The following is a 26128-nucleotide window of genomic DNA, read 5'->3' as shown; positions in this document are numbered from 1 at the left end:
CCCCAGGTACGGGCCGCGACGAGGAACAAGCCGAGCCCCGTCCCCCGCTGAGGCCCGCCCCGCCGCCGAGCCCCGCCTCCTCCGCGCTCCCGCCACGCGGAGGGCGGCGGCCACGCCTCCTTGCCGAACGACGCTCCCTGCGCCGGCGCGGTCCAGGGTAACGAGCGCGTCCGTTACGAGCGGCCGGTAACCATGATCACTCCCGGTAGGGTAGAGAGCAGCGGAAAGGAGCGGGGGGGCGCCGGCGGGAGCAGGGGGGGCGGGCAGGGCCGCCGGGCCGGAGGTGGAGCCCGCCCGGCCGGAGGTGGGGCCCGCCGCCTCGGAGGTGGGGCCCGCCGCCTCGCCGGGCTGCCGGGCCGCGCTTCCGGGCGGCCGCGCCCCATCATGCACGGCGAGCGGATGCGCCGCCATCTTTAGGCTCCCTCTCTGCCGTGTATTGACAATAACAAGCCCCGGGCCGGGCCTCCCCCCTCAGGAAGCGCGAACGGGAGGCAGAGAGGGGGGAGGCGGGAGCCCGAGGAGAGCGGGCCGCGGGGGGAGAGCGGGCCGGGCGGCGGCGAGGGAGCGGGAGGCGTGTGGGGCGAAGGGCTGGAGCCGAGGCGTGAGGGAGCCGCGCTCAGCCCTCCCCGCTGCTGCTCGGCGGAGACGAGGCGGCCGGAGCGGGAGGGGAGCGGAAGGAGAAGCTGGGGGAGCGGGCAGCCGTGCGGGGATACTGGTGTCGGAGAAAAGAATTGAAAGAAACGAGTGGGTGACGAGAGGCAGGAACGGAGACGCTTTGATGAGAAAGGAGTAAAAGCAGGAAAGCAGAGACAAACTACGAGAAGACACAAAGTAATAAAAGGGGAAGAGAGGAGATAAAGTGATTCCTCTGGGAAAGAAGAAAGCAAAGGAGAGGGAATACGGAAGGACTCCACTGATGAGAGAGAGGAGTTGAAAGACCCCTCCCCGAGAGACACCAAACAGAGACTGACTCTAAAACTCTCTCTCGCTTTGTCACACCACAAGGATTTGATGCCCCTCAGCCTGTTCACTTCTGTGTGTTCATGTTTCCCACAGGTTTCTCTTCCCCCAACCCCCCAGCTGCAGCCCAGGAGGTCAGACCTGCCACTGATGGTAATACCAGCAGCAGCTCCTCCTGCAAGAAGAGAAAGTTAAATAACAGCAGCAACAGCAATTCTGAAAGAGAAGAATTTGATTCCATTTCTTCCTGCGCCTCTTCTCCTCCCAAAAACACCTCCTCATCATCTTCCTCCATCATCACCACCTCCTCGTGCTCCTCCTCAGGGGTTGCCTCCTCCAATCATCACCTCCAGAAGAAGCTGCGCTTTGAGGACTCTGTGGATTTTCTTGGACTCGATGTGAAGATGGCTGAAGAGTCGTCTTCCTCCTCTTCTCCTGCTGCCTCTTCTCAACAGCAGCACCAACAACAGCTCAAAAATAAAAGCCTTTTAATTTCATCAGTGGCTGTGGGGCACCATGCAAATGGCCTGACCAAAGCTGCCTCCTCTACTGTTTCCAGTTTCGCCAACAGTAAACCTGGCTCCGCTAAGAAACTAGTGATCAAGAACTTTAAAGGTAATAGGCCATAATTTGTCACAACCTATGGGGAACTGATGCTCAGCTTTGTGTTTTGTTTTCAACCTGAAAACCGGTTGGCTTTCAAATAGCTCCAAGTTTTACAGGAAATGCTTTTCTGAGATGAACGTTTCTATACTTATATAAAGGGGGAATAATGTTTTGTGATGCATACTTGCCCAGTCATGTACACATCCTGAGCTACACGTAGCTGCTTGGGATTATTTTTCAGACTCCTTTCCCTCTGTCTCTTGAGAAGGCCTTAACTTGTATGTTGGACGAAAGGTTTTACTACATAAGTGTGTAAATTGCCTTTCTTCAAACTTTTAACTTTGATGTCTCTTTTCTAGTAATTCTGATTCAGGGCTTAGTATATATTTTATCTCAGTTTCTGATAAGTCTTCACACAGAATGCGGGATTTTTTTTAATTGGGCCTGAATCTCTCTGTCTTGCCTCTATCCGTGTTGTCTGTTTATAGGTTAATCTGCCTGTGCTTAGTTTTAAATGTTGAAACTAAGGTGATTATCAGGCTATTATGGTGGATTTCCTTTCTGGTTTCCCCACTTGCCTTTAAAGTAGGTAGTTCAGATTTTTGCCGAGTGTTTTCCTTGCGATATCCTTGCTGTAGTTTTTCTTATTTAACTCTTTCATGTCTTTTCTCTGTCTTAACGTACTCTCACTTTACAAGCTTACATTATTTTATAAATTCTCTCAAAAGATGTGTTTGAGATTCTTGAGTGTGGTTACTAGAGACTAACAGAAGCAGAGAAATGAAACTTTTCTGCTGCTTCACTTTCTAGTAAACAAAATACAAATAGATGTAGGCAGAAAGCTTAGCTAAAACTCTCATTTTTTTCCTTATAAAGATGGGGAAATCGTGGGCTTTTCTTCCTGCCTCTTGCTGTCTTCTAAAATAGTCCAATAGCTCGCTTTCTTGGGTTGTTTTTCTCCATGAGTTTGGGGTTGGGAGGGAGGTAAAAGATATTACTAACATTAATTTCTAAGTACAGTAGAAATTTTGCAGAAGGTAAGGATTAAGATTATTTTAGCCACTGTCATGTTTTACAGTAATTCATGATCACAGTGTCACTTTTTGCTTTAGTCCTCCTAATTCTCAGAAATGTTCTCTGCCCATCATGTCATCATCGTTTAATTTCACTGATTATTTTAAAATTTATACTAATGATGCATGATAGTGAGAAATCAATGCCACTCTTCTGCTGCTTGTACACCCTTATCTTTAAAGGAAGTCAACTTTTCATGTTTAAAATATTTAAATGTCACGGATTGCATGGTGCTGTGATCAGCATTGCTTATGAATTGGTATTGGAATCACTTGCTTGAAAAGGATGTCTGAAGAATCTGCCAGCTTTGCTTTTTATTTACTCTCAGATGCTAAACTGAATAATAAGATTATTGTCTTTATCTTAGTGTGATAGCAGTAACGCCCTTTACAACTTAAATAACTTACTGAAATCCAGAATCTTGGTATTTACTGTCCAGCAGCACACTAATTAGTTGCTAGTGGAAAACGGGCAAGTCTGACTTGTCGTTAATTGTCTCTCTAGATTCTTACGATGCAGCTAATGTTGGGATATTGCCAATATTGTACGGAAATGCTTGGGAGGACAAAAAATTTACTACTTTCTGTTATTTCTACAGAAATCATAAAGCTTTACAATTTGTTTTTTACCTTTAGGTATGTAAAAGTCGATTTTAATAGAGTGTATGCTCTGTGCCAGTTTCACCTGTTGGTAGCATGGATATGCATGTGACTTCCTCCCGAAATTTTCTCCTCCTTCCTTCTCCATTTGGGAACGTGCTTACTGAAACACAAATGGTCATTTTAGCTAGTTATGAGACCACACAGAATTTTAAAATAGTCCTGGTATTCTGAGGATGTGACTTGGGGAATCTGTCTTAGCCTGTTGTAATGCTTTAGTCTTGTTGAAGTCACTGCATAGCAGGGTCATCTGTAGAACAGAGGCTGAAAAAAATAACAGAAGGAGTAAAATCTGCAAAGCTTCAGCTATTTGAACATTAAAAGAGAGCTTAACTCTTAACAGATATCCACTGGCCAAACCCAAGAGATAAGTGGATTATTTTAAAATAGGAAGGTTTTCCCTGCAACCATAAAGCCTATATTATAATTACAGTATTTCCATGCATGTTTCTTGAGGGTTTCTTTCCAACTGTTAATACAGAGTAGAATTAATGAGCAGTAAATTAAAAAAAATAAGCTATACACAACTCAATCCATCATTTTCGGCTTTTATGATCACTTTCTTTCAGCTGTGCTGTCCTGGTAGTGAAGAAAAAGTGTAATGGGATGTAGGTCATTCTTGCTGATTTTTAGCCTTTTATCCTTTGAGCTGCTCAGACACAGTATTGTGGTTTTAAAAATCACACATACTGTTTGAGTTACAGATGCTGTGATGTGTATGTGAAGGGCAATGCTGAATTTTTACAATGCATTACTATTTTACATGTAAATAAGATACCGCTTTTATGCTAATGCTTTATTTTCATGTAAGTATAAATTAAAATCTAGAGCATCAGCCCATAGCTCTTTCCTCTCAAAGCTGGATTTTTCATTTCTGTAAAAAGGTAAAATGTTCTGCTTTTTCTAAATACTTTCTCAAACTCTATATAAATTTCTTTTAAAGATAAACCCAAATTGCCTGAAAACTATACGGATGAAACCTGGCAAAAACTGAAAGAAGCTGTAGAAGCTATCCAGAACAGTACTTCAATTAAGTACAATTTAGAGGAGCTCTATCAGGTAAGTGCTTTAAGTAAATGCAGTGGGGTAGGGTTTTTTATTTTGTTGGATTCTTTTGCCTCAAACACTTCTGATACAGTAGTAAGAAAATGACATTTTGCTTGATAGCTGCTTTTGTCATTGAAAAACTTCTTATCAAATAGTTTCTCAAATTTTAAAATTGTCAGTAAAAATTTCACAGGACCTAACTCTGTCCCATTGACCACCACTCTCTGGCTTCTTTCCTTCAGCCAGTTCACAATCCACCTCACTACCCAATCATCCAGACCACACTTCCTCAGTTTAGCTGTGAGGATGAGAAACAGACGGTTTATATTAAAATATAATCCTTTTCCTGAAGACAGTATCTGTTCATGATTGAGGATCATTAATCATTTAAAAACTGAAACTTTTTATTTGGCTTCTTAAATAGAATACCATTTTTCTTCACAAATTTTATTATTTTGGTTTGATTGTGATTTTTTTATCATTCAGCATTTTGGCTATTCTGACAACTGAGAATCAAAATTTATTCCCAGCAATAGCTCTGGTTGTTTTGCCTTAAATGTTTTAGGAAGTGATCAGACTTGAACTGCATTTCCTAACTTTTTTTATAAGCTCTACTTCTGCTTTTTCAGCTGAATGTGTTAGGGAGACTTCTCCCCCTCCTCACCTTTTCCCTACTAACATTGTGGTACTTGTGGTTTTAGTGGCCTAGCAACGATACTGCTTTAGCAAAGTATTAAGCAGCACTTACACTTTTTACTCTACTTTTGAAGCCTTTATTACCTGGTTAGTTGTTTGATTTCTTCCTCTGTGTATATATAACCTTCTCTCCATCTGTTTTAGTGTCTCTTCTTCCCCTGCCCGCTGCTTTTCAATAAAAGTTGCATTTGGATATGACTGATTCTGTGAAAAGTTGGGGGGGAAAAAATCCTTTTTGCACAAGCTTTAGGGAAGGATAAATTGTGATTCCTCATGGAACCAAGAACATCATGGGCCAAGTTCCTTGGTCCAGTGCATTTTTAAGCTCATTATAATCTTTTATAATGTTCAATCAATCTAAAAATAGCTTTTTTTAACAGTTTGTGAGGATAATATATGGTATTGTTAAAGTAACAATAGTATTATTACTTTTGCAAAACTTGGTGAAACTGATAACAAATTACAACCCACTGTATTGGCTGGTATTGTAAATTATTTACTCTAGACTGAACAACAGAGCAAATAACTGTTAAATACTTGAAGGATATCCAAAATTGTTTAAAACACAAAGTTCTATGGAAAGCCTTGCTTCTGCCCCACGGTTATCACTTAGATTTCTGCTCACTTTTACCACAGGCTTAATTTACTGTTGCTTGTGCTGAGAAAAACAAAAATATGCTTTTTTTCTTTTAAATCTCAGTTTTAATATTGTAATAACTTAGATACTTTTCAATGAAATAGAGTACAATCAAGTATGAAATTTTTCTTTTTTTAATAAATCTAAAAATAAATGTCTGTCTTTAAGAATAGTAATAGGAATCACTAGTGTTTTTAAATGCTGACTAAACTAATGTCATTTCTGAACAGCTGCTTGGTAAACGGATCTGATGCCAAATATGCCTTGGCAGACACCATTATCCAAGCATAGAGGGGAATTGCAAAAGAGCCTGCAAAAGTTCTGTTGCACACCTCAAAATAAGATACTTCTTTTTTTTTTAATGGAGTTAAACTTCTTGAGTTCGGTTTAACTCTTGTCTGTGTTGGAAAATCCCACTTTATTTCTTTGTGGGACACTACCTTCATACTTGCTTTGTTCCTCCCCATCAAGAGAAATGATACACATCTTTGAGTAGCTAAAGCGCTACAGAATTTAAAGCTTCTTTATTAGAATAATTTTCCTTAAATTAGTACCAGAAAATACAGATCTAGATCTTTGCTACCAGATCCCTAGTTAATTTTTTTTTTAATCAGTCACAGAGTTAAGTACTTCTGGAAAGTTCTGATTTTCTCTCATCAGAGCTGTGTTCAGTTCTTTTCCCTACTTTTCTGCAGCACACAAACCTAGGTGTGGATGCTGCAATTAAAAAAACCAAAACAAAACAAAAACAAACAAACAAACAAAAAAACAATATATATGTTACACAAAGGAAATATGATGCTTCGGCTTTGGATGTTCTGACCATCTTCAGGGCACAGATCCCCTGATCAGAAAGCTTTATTCCACTAATTCAGAATGAGAGAATTCTGTGAACTAGAACCCCTAAAGTTGCTGGGAATTTTTGATACATTACAATTTTTATTGTGTAACACCAGTAATTAAATTCACAAAGCATAATATAGCAGTAGTGGTGTTATGCTCCACAGAGAAAATCTTAGTAAAAGGTTTTGTATTTGTGTGCTTAGAAACTTCAATTGAGCGGAATTCACAAATTAAAACATTTCTATGGATGTTATCAATGAAGATGCAGAAGTGTTGCACTTGATGTTCAAACACTCAATACTAGCAGACATGTGTTTAACACTGGAATTTCTGATACACAAACGTGAAAGCTCAGCTTTATATGAACACTACATAAAATTAAGTGTATATTAATACATGTTAACTTATTTCACTACAAGTTAATGGTATGCATTTGTCCATCTGCAGTGCAGAGGCTAATTCTTTTAAGGATTTGGAGCAGCACGGTTAAATAGTACTTGTTTTGGTAGACAGCAGTTATGAAAATGTTGGTAGTTGAGATGGATGAACTGACCAGAAGTACAGCAAAATGGCCCCTGGTGTCCTAGGCTGGTAGGTAGAAGCGAGACTAACTGTGGTTATGCAGGTGACTAGCAAGTTCTTGCTAAAACATTCATCTTCCCAGCTCTCAGTTGGCTTATCCAAAGTAAGTAGGAGAAAAGAAACCCATTTATTGCACTTGATGAAGGTCTGATCAGGCTCTTCAAGCTTAGTGTTTTCCATCCCCTTTTTCTACCGAGATCAAAGTCGCAGTTATTTCCTGTTTTGTGGCTGTTTCATTTAGAGCCTGACCCTGTGGGTACAATAGCAGAACAGAGCAGAGTGGTGTCCATAACCTACTCTGAACAGTGAACTGTAGAATATTGTTTCCTATCACGTCATTGTATTTGTTTGGGGTTTCTTAAGTGTTAAGGATGAGAGTTGAATTTGTTGCTATTTCCAAATATTAAGACAAGTACACTTCAGTGATAATTCTGGCTTTCCTAATAATCATCATTCAGAGCTGTTTTAGTCTTAATTGGCACACACTCTCTCTTGCTATACCTGTTTGTTTCTGACAGTAAGCTTATGCAGGTTTGGTTTTCTTTTGTTGTTATTGTTGTGTGGGATGGTTTTGTTGTGGGGTTTTGTGGTGGTTTTTGTGGTGGTTTGTTTTTTTTTAACTCCTCTGTGTCCTAGGGCCAGTATTAGCTGTAGTGCACTTGCTGTAGAAGTTGTTTACTGTTGATACTGAGAATGATTACTATTGATACCCTAGGATAAACTGAGGAACTCCTTGTTTAGCTGGTTTGATTGTTGCTGTGCTTTTAGTGGTGGCTGCTTGCTGTTTGCTGGTGGCTTCTATTTGGACTCTTGGGAAATATTCTGGGGAACTTCAGTGGAATGGAGTAGATCCACTCTGTACGCTTCTGAACTACGCCATCCCTCTATGGTTGCCTGCGGTTGCTGGGGAGCAAACTTGATGTTCCAGTCCTTTTTTTTCCCCTATGAGTTGGTTGTACTGGCAACTGAAGTATTTTTCATGAAAAAAAAAATAAATAAAAGTGAGAAGCATTACTTGAAAAATCATATATACTTCTCTCTAGCTTCTACGGATGTTGTACAGAATAGTCACATATTGTGTCCTTCACCAATCCACAAAGAGTTGAAGTTGCTCGGTTGCTTTCCAAATCTGGGCAATTGGTGTAAAGTTTTGAAAAATCTTGAGTTATGCTTACGAACTTAAGAATGCTTGTTTGCTGGATCAGTCTCCAGGACATGTCCCCATGAAGCTTCTTTTCACTTCTTGCTGTGTAGCGCAGCAACAATTCTTCTAATGCTTGATTATGATCTAGAAATCTGAGATTTGTCACTGTAAACATCTGGAATGTGGTCATACTACTGAAAATTGTTCAGTATTAGAACTAAACTTATTCAGGCAAGGGGTTGATGGATGGAGATTATATATATATATATATAAAAAAATAAAATATGTATATGTGTGTGGTTTTGGGCATGACGGAAGCTTAATCAAGGAAAAGACTGCAAAACGAAATTACACCAGCGGTCCTTTTCTACTGATACCAGCGTGACTTGCAGAGCACAGCAGTTAATAAAATTAAGACCTTACGTGCCTGAAGTATGAAACTCAGCAAGCTGCTGAAACACATTAAACTAACATCCTTGTTCTTAGAGATGCAAGTCCTGCAGTTCCTTATAAGATACCGGTACTCCAACTGAAATTAATAAACGGTAAGTTGTTCAGGGCATGGCCTTCCTTTGTCCTTTATTACCATTATATATATATAGTGCAATGTCTGTCTCTGGTGTTTTTTGTGCAGCTGTTAACTATGGTACAATTAAAAGCTGGTAGATTTTTGAGTGAGAAGCAGGAGAATTCCATGGTTGATTTTGGGTTTTTTCCCTCCTTTCCTTGTAAAACCACATATAAGATTATAAACAGATTCCTTAATATCTGTTTCTCTTTACTTCAGGCTGTTGAAAATCTGTGCTCCTACAAGATTTCTGCAAACTTGTACAAACAATTGAGACAGATCTGTGAAGACCACATTAAAGCACAAATTCACCAATTCAGAGAATATCCTTTTTTTCAGCTGTTGACAAGCCAAAATGTTTTTACCTGCCAGTATGTGGTGATGGATTTCTTTGACTAGTTCGTGACAATAGGCCATGATAATCTGAATTCCTAGTTTTTGCATAATTGGGTCTGTTTTCATTTTTTTTGTGAGACCTCAGGGAGCACTACAAGTTCCTTTATATCTGTAACCATTTGAAAAGTTTGCGAGAAAGTTTCATTGGTATTTATGAAACGCTTTGACATCTTACAAAAGCTCATATTAGACTTAGAGCAAGGCTTTAAAAGGCTGTATTGGCTGTATCACTTCAGACTTTTTAATATGCTGATCTTGCCATGCTTAGGTAAACAGAAAAGTCTTCCAACAACTCAGTGCTTCTGAGGATCAAAACATTTTCTTTTCAAAAGTTTTGAGTTGCATCAGATCGAGATCCTGTTAAGTGGATATTAATTAGTACCAGAACTACGCAGTGAACTGAATACAAGTTAAATTTCAAGAATAAAATTTATCTCTTCAGGTTATCTCTTAATGTGAGCTGAAACTATAGTATCTGTGTAGTGACAGGCTCTTACATGTGTTGTGGATTGTTGGGTTTTGAGGTGTGGGGATATGTATGTTTGTTCCAGTCCCCAGGGATGGGGGATTAGACAAAACATTCAAAAGTATTTAATCTTTTTTTTAAATCGTTCAAATCATTTTGATTTCTCATTATTAACACAAGGACTCTCATTAAAAATAAAAATAAACATGTTGCAAGAAGTAAACTGGTTCTTTTCGGGAGTAGGTGAGTTTGTGCTTTCTGTTAAGTGTCTTTAAAAAAAAATAACGTTTTGTTTCATTGCTAACAGTACCTATTAATCATAATTTTCTTAATGATTTCTTCATGGATTCATTGGATAGTGTCCTTTTTCTAAAGAAAATAGACAAATGTTGGCAAGATCACTGCAGACAAATGGTAAGTCTTCTATCTTTTTAAAGAAAACTAGTTGCCTGGTCAGCCTATGTTTTGCTTTGTTCCGTTACAAACATACTGTGCTTCTGAAATGTTGTCTTAAATTTATATAAGGCTTCTTTGTGAAATACAACTGTACCTAGTTTGTTAGAAATCGAGCCTTGAAAATACTTATCTGTAGTGCAGACACATTGGTCTGATCGTGGACGCACGTGCACACACACCCACACACACAACCAACTCCTAACTGTTGTTTCTATGCAAACCTTTCTGCTTTTATACCTGTTATAAGAGGACCTACTCTTTTGTACAGAAAGATGCTAAATGTCACATTGATCATTTCACTGAGATTGGCAGAATATTTCAAACAAATCAACACTGTCTAAGAAAGCACTGCCTGAAACCTATCAGTAGGATTTTTTTTGTTGTTGTTGAACATAATTTATGTTGCTCTTCAATTTCAAGAGTAAAATAATTGTGGCTTTTTTATTTCTTCTCGTAACAGATTATGATTAGGAGTATCTTTTTGTTCTTGGATCGAACTTACGTACTTCAGAATTCAATGCTGCCATCTATTTGGTAAGGGCACAAAGAATAAAATTATTGGGGAGTATATTTAAATTATTGCATATATCTTGCTGATTTTCAGGGTTTTTTTTAATATGAACTTTATAGTGACCTGTAAATTAGATGGTGAATGCATACATGCTTGTTGCAAAGGGAGATTTCACTTTTAATACATTTGTCGTGAATTACAGAATTCTTCTAGAATAGCTGTGGTAGCAAATTTCAGCTAAGTAGGTATCAACCTCCAGTTTGCACAGTAAAAGGAAAGGGCCTGTTCAACAACTGAAGTGTGAGGGTTTGGGTTGTCCAGTTACTGGCTTTAACATGCATAGTATTCAAAGTTTTGTAAGTATTCTTGAAGGGATAAGTTACCTAAAATAAAAGCAAGTTACGCTATTTTGTACTTCAGCCTTTCCCCTCCTCTATATCTTAATAATTAGCAAATGCCCTACAGTGTCTTTGGCACTACCTGAATTACTTTGCCAGAGGTTGAAGGAGTGGTGGATGGAGGGCCTGGCTTTTCCTAAAAGTATCCAGACCCACAGTTTCAAATTCATGGAAGGGTTTAACTGGGATGCCCAAAGCAGAGATCCTTGTCTTTCACATCACTGAGTTCTTCTAAGCTTTGCCTAAGAATTAGAGATCAGAAAGTGATGGACAAAAAAGAATATTGTCCAACAGCTTAACCATGGAATTGGGACCCAGGATGACATTATCCTTTTCTCATGAAGGCTGCTGTTCATTCAGTTTCCATCATCCTGCCAACCAACTGAAAAATAAAGACACTGCAAAAGTTAGGTGGATATTTAGGAAAAAATATGTGCTGTGGTCTTTAAAATCTGTAGCTTACTGTTGATGCCTTGTCATGGCTTATTTTAGTGTTCATGTGTTTGTTCGTCTTGAGTGATTTGGGGACAGAGGAATGAGGAATTTGAAGAATGCTAGTATTTATTGTCCTCTCTATTTGATCTAGGTCAAATTTTATTAAGAGAGACTATTTGGGACTGATTTTTATGCAATTTATTGAACAGTCTTTATTTTGTTTTTAGGGATATGGGGTTAGAATTGTTCAGAACTCATATAATCAGTGATCAGAAAGTTCAGAACAAAACTATTGATGGCATTCTTCTTCTGATTGAGAGGGAAAGAAATGGTGAGGCTATCGATAGGAGTTTACTGCGAAGCCTTCTAAGCATGCTTTCTGACTTGCAGGTGAGTAAACTTGTTCCACATTTAAACCAATAAACAGCTCAGGTTCTTATTTAGTGCTCAGTAAGCTTTACCCTGATTTTCGATCGTGTTGTTTCCCTAGATTTATCAAGACTCTTTTGAACATAGATTCTTGGAAGAAACTAACCGCCTGTATGCAGCAGAGGGACAGAGGCTTATGCAGGAACGAGAGGTATTTTCAGTGTTTAACAATATTTGGTATGCCTAATGACAAAGCATGTGTGAGGGAGAGGAATTACTCTGCCGCCTTGGCCAGCATACAGGGCAATAATGTGATCTTTATGTTTTATAGTACTCTGAAAAAGCAAATTCACATGCAGTCCCAGTGCAAACAATTTCTGCTTAAAACTGGAGCTGCTGCTGTCAGACCAGTATTGTCTCCCCCGCCCCGACCTTGATTTTTCTAAAACATACAAAACTACTTTGGTGTTTTCAGGTTCCAGAATATCTTCACCATGTAAACAAGCGCTTGGAAGAAGAAGCAGACAGGATAATCACTTATTTAGATCAGAGCACGCAGTAAGTGCAATCTGTCTTTGCTTGGTACTGTTAGCTGTTTGGCTCCTCTTCTGTTGAGCGCCACGTAATAGCTATGATTTATTTCAGTTGTTGACTGACCATCAAATGCTTCTCACTTCCCACAATTCCTTGTTTACAATGAAGCACTGTCTTGGCTCACACAGCTAATACCCTTTTCTTCTAAGCCACTAGTTAGTTTGACATAAACATTGTTGGGCATTTGGTTGAAGAGAAATAGGCTGCCACCCCCAGCCCAAACATCTTTCTTGCTGAAATGCAATTAATCAGCTGTCATCCTACCTGAAAAAGATAGGACCCGGGACAGAGAATTCTCAAGCTAAAGGCTCTGCATATTTACATAAAAATATTCTTTATGGAGTCTGGGAAATTATTGAATAATGTCACTTTTCAAACTTTTCTACTTAGAGGCAGGATTTCCTCAAATACAGTCAAGTGGAGGTCATGACTAGTAGGACAGGAGAAATGTTCTCCTAACGTAAAGCCACAGCTGTCATATCTGAGCGAAAATGTAGGTCACTAATATAACAAAGCTCTTCGAGCAAGTGGTTGCAACTTCTTAAAGAGCAGGTACAGAGGATCTCTCTGAGAGAAAGGTGTTTTATTGCTACCATCATACGTTTTTATTTCGTTCCTCCTTCAGCTGTTGAAAACATTTAGCTTGTTCAGTGGCTTCCTTCTTCCACACCATTATTAGTGGCCAACTCCCTATTTTGTTTTAATATCTCTTGACTTGTGAGGTGTGTATGTTTTTTCTCCTTGGTTTGTCTCCCAAGACATGAATCTCCTCCCCCAAAGCAGGAGAAGGTATATTCTTTGACAAACTTTTGCCCAATTTCTTTGCTGATGGAATCATTGTCCAGCTGCCTGGAGGTCATGTACAACAGGCTTATTGTGTGAATTCAATCCTCAGTCAGCAAACAGAAAGATTGCTTACTGGGGAGGAAAAAGGATACATATGTGTATAATCATTTTAGGTCCTTGGCCACAGATAATTAGAACACTCCCAGTGACAACTGTAGTTAGCATAATCTCAAAAAAAGAATTTAAAACTGTCAATAGTGGAAAAAGGAAAAGTAATTCTAAACAGGTTTTTTTTTCTGTAGGAAGCCACTAATTGCTACTGTAGAAAAGCAACTTCTAGGTGAACATTTAACAGCCATTCTTCAGAAAGGTAATCTTTCTTATTTATAGAAATGTTTCTAATTACTGCTTCGGGGCTTTCAGTTCCTGTGCTGAAAAAGAAAGCGACAGATTCAGGTGCTGGGGGAGGACACAAACGACATCATTCTTTGATATACTTTGCTACTCAGTTCATGAAATAACATTGACCATTTTGCAAGAAAGCAAGTACCATTCTCCTGGTCAGAGCTAAGGAGACGCAATGCTGTCTGCAGATACACAGCAAAACAAAAGGAAAGCTAGAATAGGAGACTCTTGAGTTCAGTGTGTTAAATAGCATTTTGAAGACTCAGAGGTATAGGAGTACCCTTCGAATTATGGCTGTACCAGAAAGGGGAAACATTGGTTACTTGCTGCTCACAATAAGCAGCTTGTTTTGAAAATTTAGTACAATTTGAGTGATGAAGTACACCTCAGTTCTGCAATAGTGTCTGTGGAGTCAAGTGACCCTCTGCTCTGAGGGATAGTCTGGAAATAGATATGAGTGCAGCAAGAGTTGAATAATAAAAGAAAATTACCAAGTCCTTAGGATGAAACAGGTATGTGGGCATCTTCCTGCACATCTGTAACAGACTCTTTATTGAGAAGAGTATTAAGTTTGCAATAGTTACCCATCTACTCTCTTAAAACCTTGCTGTGGAGCATCAAGCTTCTCTGCCAAAAAGTTAAAAAGTGAAAGGTGAAGATATTTCTTGCAGCTGCTTGCCTTCAAATGTCTGTAAAATTTATTTTACAGCTGGAATTGAGGCTCAGAGATCTGTCTTGCTAAGGAACCTTTTATACAGATCAGTAGAGTGTAAACTTTTCAAATCTTCAGGGAATAGTAAAGGAGAAATAGGCAAAGGTGTTGTGATAAGTATGATAGGTAAAGTACATGTAGCCTAAGATATCGAGTGCAATAACAAGGTTTTTAAGGTTTTAGCGAGTTGAGATAGCCATTCTGTGTTTCACTGTTAAATTAGGTAGCTTAAAGAAACCCCATCCCAAACCAAAAAATAACAAACCACCACTAATTGCTTGCTAAAAAATACTAGCTTTGAAGAGGTCTCTTCCTGTAATAATATGCTGTGCCGCCTTTGGATTGCTCTGGTTTTAATTTCTATTGAAATTTTCTCATTTGCAGGTTTAAACCACCTTCTTGATGAAAATCGAATTCAAGACTTGTCTCTTCTGTATCAGTTGTTCAGTCGTGTGAGAGGCGGAGTACAGGTTCTCTTGCAACACTGGATTGAGTACATAAAGGTACTGTTTCTAGAACTCTGGAACAGATACCATTATTGTATCAATAGCGTTTATACACAGATATTTGAGTCATCTCTATAAACGATTGCATTTTTCTAAGAATTAAAGACTACTTGCTTATAAACATGGATTAAGTGGGCAGCTTTTGAAACTGTGCTAGAAAAAGTACAGTAACTGTTCTAGCCCTGTAGACGAAAATATTGAATGTTCAGTTGAATTATTGAACTCCAAATAAATTTGGAGTTCTTATCTTGCTTACAGTTAGTTGTGGGGGACAACTATATTTCTCCAATACACCTTTTGGTAATGGCAGAATGTTTCTGTCTTCTCCCTGCTAAAATTTCATGTCAGAATGAGTGGTAGCTTAAGTTACCAACCAACTGAAGTTCAAGAAGTACTTGAATATCACATAAGATGTTTCATCTTATTACTCAGTGAAATTGTGGTCACAGAGAGTATGGTTGTTGTGAAGGAAGGCTTTGTAATGGCATAGGAGTACTGTTAAATAAAATTGAGTTTAGTAGGAGCTTTATCTGTATAAAACCTGAGGATATAGGTGTTTAAAAAGGGTGTGTTAATGTTATCATAGTTTATTTCTTCAGACAAAAGTTCTGAATCTGTTCACTTATTCATAGATTGGTTTTTGAATCAACATACAAGATCTAGGAATGATTATACAGTAAATACCTCATAATGCTCTTACTTCTGTTGTGTTAGTGGAGCTAATGTGAATACCAGAAACAAGACATTACAAAGATAACTTAGGCTTTTAGAAGTCTTGTCATTTAAATTCATTATTGAGGCTAATTGAAAGATATGTTTTATTTTGCAGGCATTTGGTAGCACCATAGTAATTAATCCAGAAAAAGACAAAACCATGGTCCAAGAACTACTTGATTTTAAAGACAAAGTTGACCATATTATTGATATTTGCTTTCTCAAGAATGAGAAGTTTGTAAATGCCATGAAAGAAGCCTTTGAAACATTCATTAACAAAAGACCAAATAAGCCAGCTGAACTCATAGGTATTTTTCTTCAGTTTTTTCCCATGTGAGAATTTGGGTGGGGGAGAAGAGGGAGCTTCTGATGCAGCTTACAGATGGTATATGATGGAATTGTGTGTTAAAAGACTTCATGCACAATGAATTGTCAAACTGGGGATCTACTGTGCCTTATTATGCAAGTGAATTATTTCATAGGATAGCATTAAACATTAAGAGCGAGCTCTATTCATCAGTTCGCTGGCTAGGCTATAGAAAAGTGAAGAACATTAGAACCTGGGCGTTCCAGCAATTGACTGGTGTCCAGATGTGAGAATACTGCTAATAATTTGACTTTTTCAGAGGCTTATATAACTGTGCCACCAACACGTGCACAGAGCTCTTAGGGGCTCTACATAGATACCTGTGTTTTAATATATAGAAATGAAGAGATGAGGATGCACTGTACCTCTCATGTTATGGGGATAGAGCCTCTGTAGTTTGCAAAGAACATTGTTTACGGATTTGTGTATTACAAGCCTGGCTCTCTGCACTTTTGAATGCCTTAATCATTTCCCCACACAGTGAATAATACCTGCTTTGCAATCTGTTGTGCTGTTAGGCTTGTGGAGTAATGCTTTCTGCCCTCTTTTTAAAACTAATTCACTAACTGTAATGTGCTTACCAAACCATTTGAAATTAAAACAAACAGTAATCTGCTAGAGAAATTCAGCAGTGTAGTCAATACATTTAAATAACTGGTTTGCATATTTTTCTTCTGATCTTTTTGCTTCTATTGTAGCCATGTCAATATATAGCAATAATGACTTTTTACTTTGAGATCATAATATGGACCAGGATTTCCTACATATGCAAAAATCTTTTTTTTCACTTTATGTATGATAATAAAGTTAAGATGCAGTAATTCTTTATCTGAAAGAAAAGATTAGGCTATAATGTTTTTATAACTTTAGCCTCTATGAAAATATATCAAGCTAGCTGTGAGGAAAATTATTTGAAGGTAATTTCAGGATCTTTTATGTTTCCGAAAGATTTCACAATATTAGATTTAAAAAAAAAAAAAAAAAAAAAAATTGTTTCATTGTGTTACTAAGCATATGCTGAACTTTTATTCCTCAACACTCTTTTAGCTAAATATGTAGATTCAAAGCTTCGTGCAGGCAACAAAGAAGCTACCGATGAAGAACTTGAAAAAATGCTGGATAAAATTATGATCATATTTAGATTCATATATGGTAAGTATTGGGTTTTTTGTGGGGATACAGTTGTTTAATCAGTAACATAAAGGTACTTTGAAATAATTTTTGCAATCTGTCTGCTTTTTCAAGTGTTCATTCTCTGTAAATGCAGTTTGCTGGTGTAGTGCTGTTTAACTAGTGTGCATGTTAAAACGCCAGCAACAAGACCTGACTCAAAATCTGTGGAAATCTTAATGTGAAAGCCCTTGTTAGCTTTACTGAGCTTTGAATTGGGCCTCTTGTATGTAATGTTTAAAACAAACAATTATTTTTCTGTCAAATCTCATCTCTTACAGGAAAAGATGTCTTTGAGGCCTTTTATAAAAAAGATCTAGCAAAGAGACTCTTAGTTGGGAAGAGTGCATCAGTAGATGCTGAAAAATCTATGCTTTCCAAACTCAAACATGGTAAATTATCTATCTATCTATCTATCAGCTTGCTTTCTTTTAAAAATAGTCATTTTAACAGGCCTTCCCAGAAGTGCTCTTTGTATTTGCCCTTTAACTTGAGGGCAAAAACGTCATGGGCAACTCTTGAATGACCAGTGGGTTTTGAGGAGACTCATTTGCTTTTAGTTTTGTAATTATAGCAGCAATAGCCAAAAAACGGGAGCTTGAAGTGCACGGTGTATCTTGGCCTGTGGGATAGAGATGAGTCCCTGCTGAATAAATCGGTTATGTGCTCAGAGAACTGGAGGATGACTTCTGCTTGTTGTTCACTCTGTACAAGGTCTGAAACATGAGGCTGCCAGCTAGCAGTCTTCTAGTCTGGTCTTCATTGTTTCATAGGATGGAGTCTTTGGGTGATAAGAGCAAGATTTTTAGAACTTGATCTTGTTCTACCATCAAGGGACAGTTAGGCAGGCAGCTAATAGGGATTAGAATTGTCATCTGAGTGACAGGTTGCCGGTGGAGTCCTAGGATGAACAGTGACGTCCGCATGGAAAAACAGTTGGGTTGCAAAATAGCTGCCACATTAAAACATTTTCCTCCTTCTCGTTTATAACCTTATTCTGTATCTTAATTAGAATCCAGGTCTTTATGTAAGAACATATGCTGAAATAGGTCATCTTGCGTCTTAAAGTACATTCTTGGTATGTAGAATAACTACTCTACGGTGTTGAAAATAAACAAGATTAATTTTTAAGATTTATATTTTCTCTTTTATAGAATGTGGAGCTGCTTTCACCAGCAAACTTGAAGGAATGTTTAAAGATATGGAGCTTTCAAAAGACATTATGATACAATTTAAACAGGTACTGTGGGAAAACCTGCCATGGCTCCTTCATTAGTTGCTTTTTGAAAGAGTTATTCTCAGAAGGCCTATCGAGAGGGTGCAGGATGTCTTCAGTTGTGAAGATTTCTCTGTAATTGAGTTAAACTCCTTTTGGATTATTCCAGTTGCCTGTAATGTTCTTTCACTACAGAGAAAAGGACTTTGTAGGTGATTGCTTTCAAAAGGAGTGGAAAGTGGACAAAAGCCCAACTGAGAAAGCATTCTCTACTGAAAATTAGTCAGAATCTCTTTCTTAATTCTGTGCTGTCTGTGCTTTTGAAAATTTTACTGAATTGATTAATGGTTTTCTTGAACAACAAAACAAAAAACCTGAAACGAGAAGCTACTTTAAAAAAAAAAAAAAAATCACACCACAACCCACAGCCACACCTGCAGTAATAAAAGAAGAATTGTAAACTTATAAAACATTTTAACACCAGTTATAAAACATTTTTAACACCACTATATTCTGATGGGACTGGCTTGTAAGTTTTTGCCCATTAGTTCTGGTGGTTCTGTAATGTTTTGATTACAAGCAAATTTTAACATTGTTTCCTCCATTCACACATAATTAGGTACATCTTCACATCAGCCTGCTAAAATGCTTCTTTTGCTGTTTTCTTCCTGTATAAAAGTGCCGTTAGAACTTCAGAAAAGTGCTTTTTCTTATCCTAATTTTCTTGTATGTAACTCGCAGTTTATATAGCAAAGACACCATAAGGTCACTTGTCTTCTGTGCTCTCACAATGTCTGTTCTAACTTTTCAGTTCTACCTGAAATATGTTTAATAAACATTACTTTATTTCAGTTTACTTTGTTTCTTTCTGCAGTATATGCAAAATCAGAATGTACCTGGCAACATTGAACTAACAGTGAATATTCTGACTATGGGTTATTGGCCAACCTACGTGCCTATGGAGGTCCACTTGCCCCCAGAGGTAATGAATATAGATGTATTACACCAAGTATCAGCCTACCAGTAATGTGTCTTGATATCAACTGCAACTTGGGTTTTAAATATTCATATAATCTCTAGAAAGAAATGCAGAAGTGTCTTTTTTTTGAATAAAGTTTTTCTTTTCTTGTAATCTCTTCATCTTTCTAAGCCTTTATTTAAGGCTTATTTGATTTTGGAGGAGGGAATGATGCTTTTAAAGGAGAAATTGTGTTTTAGTGTTTTGGATTTTTTCTTTTTTTTTTTTTTTTTTTTAGATGGTAAAACTGCAGGAGATTTTCAAGACCTTTTATTTAGGAAAACACAGTGGTAGGAAACTTCAGTGGCAGTCAACACTAGGACATTGTGTACTAAAAGCAGAATTTAAAGAGGTGGGTGTATTGTTTCTCTTATTCCTGTTGCTTTGTCGATTCCAAGTCTGGGTTGTACCTTAGGGATATATGGGGAAGCTTTTTTGTGCTGTGATGGAGAACTTAGCATTGTTTTTGCAATTACTTTTTAACTTTTCACCTCTTGCTATCATTTCTGGAGTTGGTAGTTTCTGAAATAGATGTATTAAGGTCTAAGAAGATGCATCTGATTTCTGTATCGGTAAATTGCTCTCAGTGCTTTGAGATTTGTCTTGAGTAAATTGATGCATATCTTGGGTGAGTTTTGTCCCTGGATATAATAGTCTAACCTTATGACCTCTAGTTTATTCTGCATTTTGTGGTATATACAAGGTGACCAGTAACTTTTATTCTTTCATATTCTCAAATGAATAAAATAACAATCACATCCTTTAAGTGAAATAATTGACATACAAGAGTGACTTGTTCCTCCCTTATGCCCCTGCCCCCCCTCCCTCCCCCCCCCAAAAAAAAAAACCACACAAAACAGCCTAGTGATGTCTGTTCATTTCCTTGTGACAGGGCAAAAAAGAACTTCAGGTCTCCTTGTTCCAGACACTGGTGCTGCTTATGTTTAATGAAGGAGAGGAGTTCAGTTTAGAGGAGATAAAGCAAGCCACTGGGATAGGTTGGTATTGAAAACAGCTGACTACTTCCAAGTGTTCTTAGTAAAAAAAACCTAAACAATTTGTTTCTGCTTTAGAGGATGGAGAGCTGAGAAGGACACTTCAGTCTCTGGCTTGTGGCAAAGCCAGAGTACTGACTAAAAGCCCCAAAGGCAAAGATGTGGAAGACGGTGATAAATTCACATGTAATGATGATTTCAGACATAAGCTCTTCAGGATAAAGATCAACCAAATTCAGATGAAAGAAACGGTAAATTCTTTTTAATCCTCTGGGGTTTAGATCCTTGGGTTAAGTGTCTTGGTGCCTGCCTATTTACAAGCTTTTTTCCTCCCCTTTGTAACATGCATACTAATAACTTTGTAAAAGTTAGACATGTAATTTGGATGATAGCACATACCTAACAATGCAGATTTAAATGTGTGCTTCCATACTAACTTAGACACCAGTGATGTTAGATGTCTCTAAATAAGGTTGTTTTAAGAGAAGTTCCGCTTAGTGAATGTTCTTTTCACCCTTCATCATTCCCTGGAGCTTTACTGAATGGTTTGTGAACGTAGAAACAAGTGCACAGTGAATTTTCCCTGACAGCCATCCAATGTAAAATCTGTGCAAAGATTTTAATTCCTCGTACAAGTGGTTTTTTTAATAGACAATTGGTCTTCATATTTGTAAATATTTATGTCAAATATTTGACAACAGACATTTTACTGTCTTACACTGAGAATTGTCTTAGAGATACAAAGAATTGTTTTGACAGTTCTAGTGTTCTCTTTAAAACTTTTCTAAATGAATCCTCCAGGTAGAGGAACAGGCAAGCACTACAGAGAGAGTATTCCAGGACCGGCAATACCAGATTGACGCTGCAATTGTACGAATCATGAAGATGCGCAAGACACTGAGTCATAACCTGCTTGTGTCAGAGGTCTACAACCAGCTTAAATTCCCAGTAAAGGTATAGTAGTGATTTTTCTTCTAAAACTTCATTACTTCTTTTTATGTTCCCTGGCCTGTCCTCATTTAAACAGTGCTTCTGTCTGAAATATGCATCTTTTTACTATTAGGAAGGACAAAGACTCACTTTCAGGAATATTTTAAGTGCCATTTGCATTCATTTATCTGAATATTACCTCAGGCTTTTATTAAGTTAATAAAACCTATTACCAAAGGTTTTCAGAACCAGAGTCTCTTAGCAGTGACTCTGAAGCTAGCTCCCCTTGTACGCTGTTCTTCTTGCATTTAAGTGTTCTGGCAATGTGTTCTTGGGGACGAGGGTAAAATGATTCAGGTATGTAATGCAGAATTGGTTTTGATTCTTAATTTGGTTAATACTTTCTAATAAATTGGTAACCAATAAATGTACAGTGGTTTTTCCAGACAGATTACATTGGTTAACATAGATATACACACACATATATATGGAACGAAAATAAGATATTGGTGAATGTCACAAAGCTAAAGAAGCCCACAGTTGCAATATAAAATTAATAGCTTACTTACTGTGTACAAATGGAAATGGATTTTCAAACAGACAGTGATGCATCTGTTTGAGATCACATATACAGTGCTTTCTATCAATGGAAACGTAAAATAAAAGGCACTGCCATCTCATTTGGTTTTGCTACCGTGTTAAGTTCCTGCAAGCTTCTAAGTCTTGCGTAAACTGCAGTTGGGCTTTGCAGGGTTATAACAGATAATTTAAATGCTTTTCCTCACTCTTTATCATGAGGCATTTTTATAAAGTCCTTCACCCAACAAAATCATAGGGCAGCCAAACTGTTGCAAAGCTCACTCACATCAAGATAAAATGAAACTTGTACCATCTTTTACCAGGTAGAAGTCAGAGACGGAAACACTTCGGTATGTAATGCATGAATTGCAGCTCTTTAAAGTAGAGCTCAGTTTAAACAGCAGCAAATATCTTTCCCTGCTGTAAAAAGTCTATGCCTAGCTGCAGGTCACAAGCTGATTTTGTAACTCTCTTCAACAAGTTATGCATTGCAGACAGCATAACTTTATAATAATAATTTAGCAGCTTTGATGCTTTAAGGGTTTTTTTTTTTAAACTGTGATTTCTGTTTCCTCAGCCATCATAAACAGTATGGATATTTGCCTTAAGTAGAAAGAACAAACTGAGAAACATCGACTGCAAAGTAATAATGCTGACATTTGCTTTATTTTACAGCCTGCTGACCTTAAGAAGAGAATAGAATCCTTAATTGACAGGGACTACATGGAAAGAGATAAAGAAAACCCAAATCAGTACAACTATATTGCATAAACATATGTTGGCCTTTGTTTTACTGCACACTTGGTGTCATACACAGTTGCCAGTGGATAAACTAGCCTGTTGATCCCGTTAATTGACTTTTTATACTACCGATGATTGAATGAAAGCAGTGTAATGGAAAAGTATAGTAGAGTGGACTTCTTCCAGTGGTTAACATGCCCGTTTAAAGAGTACTATTTACATTTTAAGAAGAATGCTGTTGAACTCTTTGCATGTTATTTAGTAAGATGTGCAGAAAGCTGAAAGAAAGTACCTGGTCTTTGTGATTCCATTTGTCTCTGGGTCTGAAGAGGAGTCCCTTGATATATGACAGATGTCTTTCACACCTTTAAACGGAAACAGAAGGTTAATTAATATAAGAAAATAGCCTTTAAAATGCTTAAACTGCATGCAAATTTTTAATTTACTGTACAGAATGCATTTCAGTTAGTAACATACCATTGGTTTGGTTGATGCCCACACTTGGATTTTTCCCTTGAGGGAGGGAAAACGGGGAATAAGCCAAGCTATGCTTATTGCTGATCTAATGGAAAATATTCTTGGTCACAATTAAAACAAAATGGTACCAATATAAAACGAAGTATAAAGTTTGCAGTGTGGGCATATATACTGTATATACAAACATCATTCTTAAATAACTGCTACAACAAAACAATTTCAGATTAGATTTATATGGCTTGCCTATAAAACTTAGTGTTCACCTTTGGGAATTTTAAGCATAAAACAGCCATAATGGAAAAAGTGACAGTTTTTACTAGTCATGGGTAGGAGGCCTTCACCTCTTGGCAGCAATACTCTAGAAAAGAGAATCTATTTACAGGTATCTATGAAAAGCCACACTGTTCTTGTGGTAAAGCTGTAAGAACAAAAGTTACAAATGGATTTTAATACTTGTTTTGCTTTGCAACATTCTAAACTTGAACTAACCTCAAGGTTTAGACAGGGCAGCTCTTCTTAGACTGCCCTGCTTTGGACTGCTTTAACTTAAAGCTTTAAGAACTCAGCCCTAGATGTGGCAGGCCTCCTAGAACCCAGAAGCCTACCTCTCATATAGAAAGTTAAGTACTGCTACAAGGCATCTAAAATATATTTTCTTAGATGACCAGAGAGCATTCTTTGCATCTTTGTAAGACATGGGAGATTAAGTCACTTGAATGTAGAGCTTTGTTTCAACAAAATGCATTTTTTTTTTTTTTTATTGCTATAGCAGCATGTGCCAGGAATATATGGGAAAAAAAAGTGTCAGCAGAGAAGGTAACTCCTACACATAACAGTTCTTCCTTACCCAGGCAGACTTTAGACCTATGATCAGCTGTGTTGCAGAGCACAATGAAAAAACCTCACTCTCTTTCAGGCACTGATAGTCCTGGGGAATACCAGATATTTCTTGAAAGCAAGATGTTACTTTTGTTTAATGGCAGTGTAACTTAGCTCTCTATGATCTACAACTTTTATCACTGTGATCCCACATTCAGGGGTGTGCATGTATGAGAGAGGAAGAGTGTGTATGTGTGTGTATTTTGTATCTGGCACATCCCATCCTTCTTGCTTTTTTGATCTACTGTTTAATTCCATATTTTCTCCAGCTGTGTTTTCTCTCAAGCTCTTTTATATGCAGTCCTCAGCTGACAGATGAAGCAGATGGTTTTTTTCTCCTACTAAATTATTTGCTGTCACCCTCTACTAACTGTCATACAGCTCCTTGTGATCTGCAGAAAATCTACCTTGTCCTTTGACACTATTGCAGCATAACCACTGGTAGACATCCAGGACCACCCTTGCCTCTGTAAGAAAAATACTAACAGTAGAGTTATCTGGTAAGAAACTTGAAGACTGCTCCTGCAAATCTTTAAGTATTAGTTCAAATAGAGATCCACTGGGGTGGAAAGAATGCCCCCCCAAAAACCTTCTGTATTTTGCATTCAATGTTCCTTTTTCTTGTATGTGTTTTGTATCTTTAGCCAATAAAAGATTCCTTTTAAAAAGGTGTTCTGGAGAAGGAGCATAAAACCTAACTCTCTGGGACACAGGAGATGGTGAATATCAGTATTGAACTGGTTCCATTCAGTCTGTTGTAGCATACAAATCTAACACCACTGTGTGTTTAATATGCCTATTCTGGTAAAATCCTCCCTCATTAGACAAGTATGGTGCATTCAGTCAAACTAACCAGAAAGCTCTGAAGGTTTATTTAATTATTATCCCATCCATTTCAGTAACTTAAATGCAGAAAATATTATATAGAAAATATCCTCAAATATCATCAGACTTTCACGATGTGAGGCAGACCTGAAGTGGCAATCTAGTTAAAGCAACCCAAAGAATGGACTTTGAGGACCCTGGCTAGGCCGAGAGAGGGGGTGAGAGAGGGGAGGGGAGAAGGCTTCTCCTTCTTGTATCTTCATGGGTTTTCCCCAAGAACCTGTTCATCTCTTCTGCTAAGGTCTCACTCATTCCTGGTTAATGACAAAGCTGCAGCCAAGACTTATCGTCCAGCCGTACAACTCTGCAACTTCTTGCTGGGATCACGTGCCTGCCTATTGAGCCATATATATCTCTCTTAAGAAAAAAAATTAAGTGGGCTTGGACCACAACTCATCTGGCTATAACACAGCTTGTCTGTTTGGCCACACATTTTTAATCTTGACTCTTGCATGCAGTTTATAGCACCTTGTTCATAAGAAATTGCAGTTTATTCTTAGAAATATATATTTTAGGTTTTTTAATCTTTATACCCATAAATGGACTATTTTTTTGTCTTGGCTGGTTTAAAAAGTGACCATTTTGTTTAAATGCTGTAATTGCAAATGTGTTGTAAACGTTGTTTTGTTCTATAGTTTACACAAAGGTGCCAAAGTAAATAGTTAATAAATAAAAAAAAAAAAAAGAAAAAAAAAAAACAAACCCTAGCAAATTGTTAAGTTGCTTTAGCTGTTCTTCATATTTTGGTCTCAGCTCTTTTTTTTTTTTTTTGTCAGTCTTTCGTTTTTTCCTGGACATATCATTTGCCCTAATGCTTTCTTTTTTTAAAAAAAAAGTGCATCTAAAGAAATGTTCAAACACCACTTTTTTAGTGATTTCATATAGTAGGAAGAATATTTTCTTTGAAACGTCACACTAAAATTGTAAGAGTACAGCAGCATTCAAAAATGTAATATACTTTTTGTATAACAGTTCTTCAGAGTATGTCTGGAGTGGGGGGAAAAAAAACTAACCCTGTTACTTTTCAGAAGCCTCTTCACTCGGCTACCAGAATATAAAATTGTGCTTTTTCACTGCATCAAAAAGTTATAGTTTCTGCAGACTTGCAAACAGGGCATGTATCACCGTTGCATCCTTCGATGCAAAAAGCAGCAAAACCTTTTTTATGTTTCATAAGTCTGATATGGGTACAGAGAGTCTTTCTTAAGTTGGTAAATAATGTAAATACATGTCCTTTCAGAGAGTGAGTCTGTTATCTAGGTATTTTGTGTCATTTAATAAATATTAAACAGTTTTGTGTTGATAAA

General features: G+C 37.7%; 1 protein-coding gene across 1 annotated transcript; it reads left to right on the top strand.

Annotated features, from left to right (window-relative positions):
- Nucleotides 1–118: 118 nt before the first annotated feature.
- CUL4B (cullin 4B) lies at nt 119–26128 on the top strand. The gene is made up of 21 exons (XM_068411760.1): nt 119–205; nt 1057–1575; nt 4243–4358; nt 9036–9139; nt 10023–10092; nt 10595–10668; nt 11706–11868; nt 11969–12058; nt 12323–12405; nt 13530–13597; nt 14729–14847; nt 15680–15872; nt 16979–17083; nt 17383–17493; nt 18256–18341; nt 19192–19299; nt 19574–19687; nt 20228–20333; nt 20409–20581; nt 21132–21284; nt 22515–26128. Exons 1-21 carry the CDS (start codon nt 193–195, stop codon nt 22608–22610), a joined length of 2664 nt encoding a protein of 887 aa, XP_068267861.1. The 5' UTR covers nt 119–192; the 3' UTR covers nt 22611–26128.

The sequence above is a fragment of the Nyctibius grandis genome, chromosome 13, assembly GCF_013368605.1.
Source record: "Nyctibius grandis isolate bNycGra1 chromosome 13, bNycGra1.pri, whole genome shotgun sequence".
Taxonomy (NCBI): Eukaryota; Metazoa; Chordata; class Aves; order Nyctibiiformes; family Nyctibiidae; genus Nyctibius; species Nyctibius grandis.
Note: the sequence above shows the minus strand (reverse complement) of the source record. Positions and strands in the feature narration are given on the sequence as shown.

Bases quoted from the DNA above. Each gene is read 5' to 3' on its own strand.
- CUL4B (XM_068411760.1), top strand. The intron at 9,140-10,022 runs ATATCCTTTTTT...TGATTTCTTCAT, and splicing joins CAAATTCACCAATTCAGAGA to GGATTCATTGGATAGTGTCC. The intron at 20,334-20,408 runs GTTGGTATTGAA...TTTCTGCTTTAG, and splicing joins AAAGCAAGCCACTGGGATAG to AGGATGGAGAGCTGAGAAGG.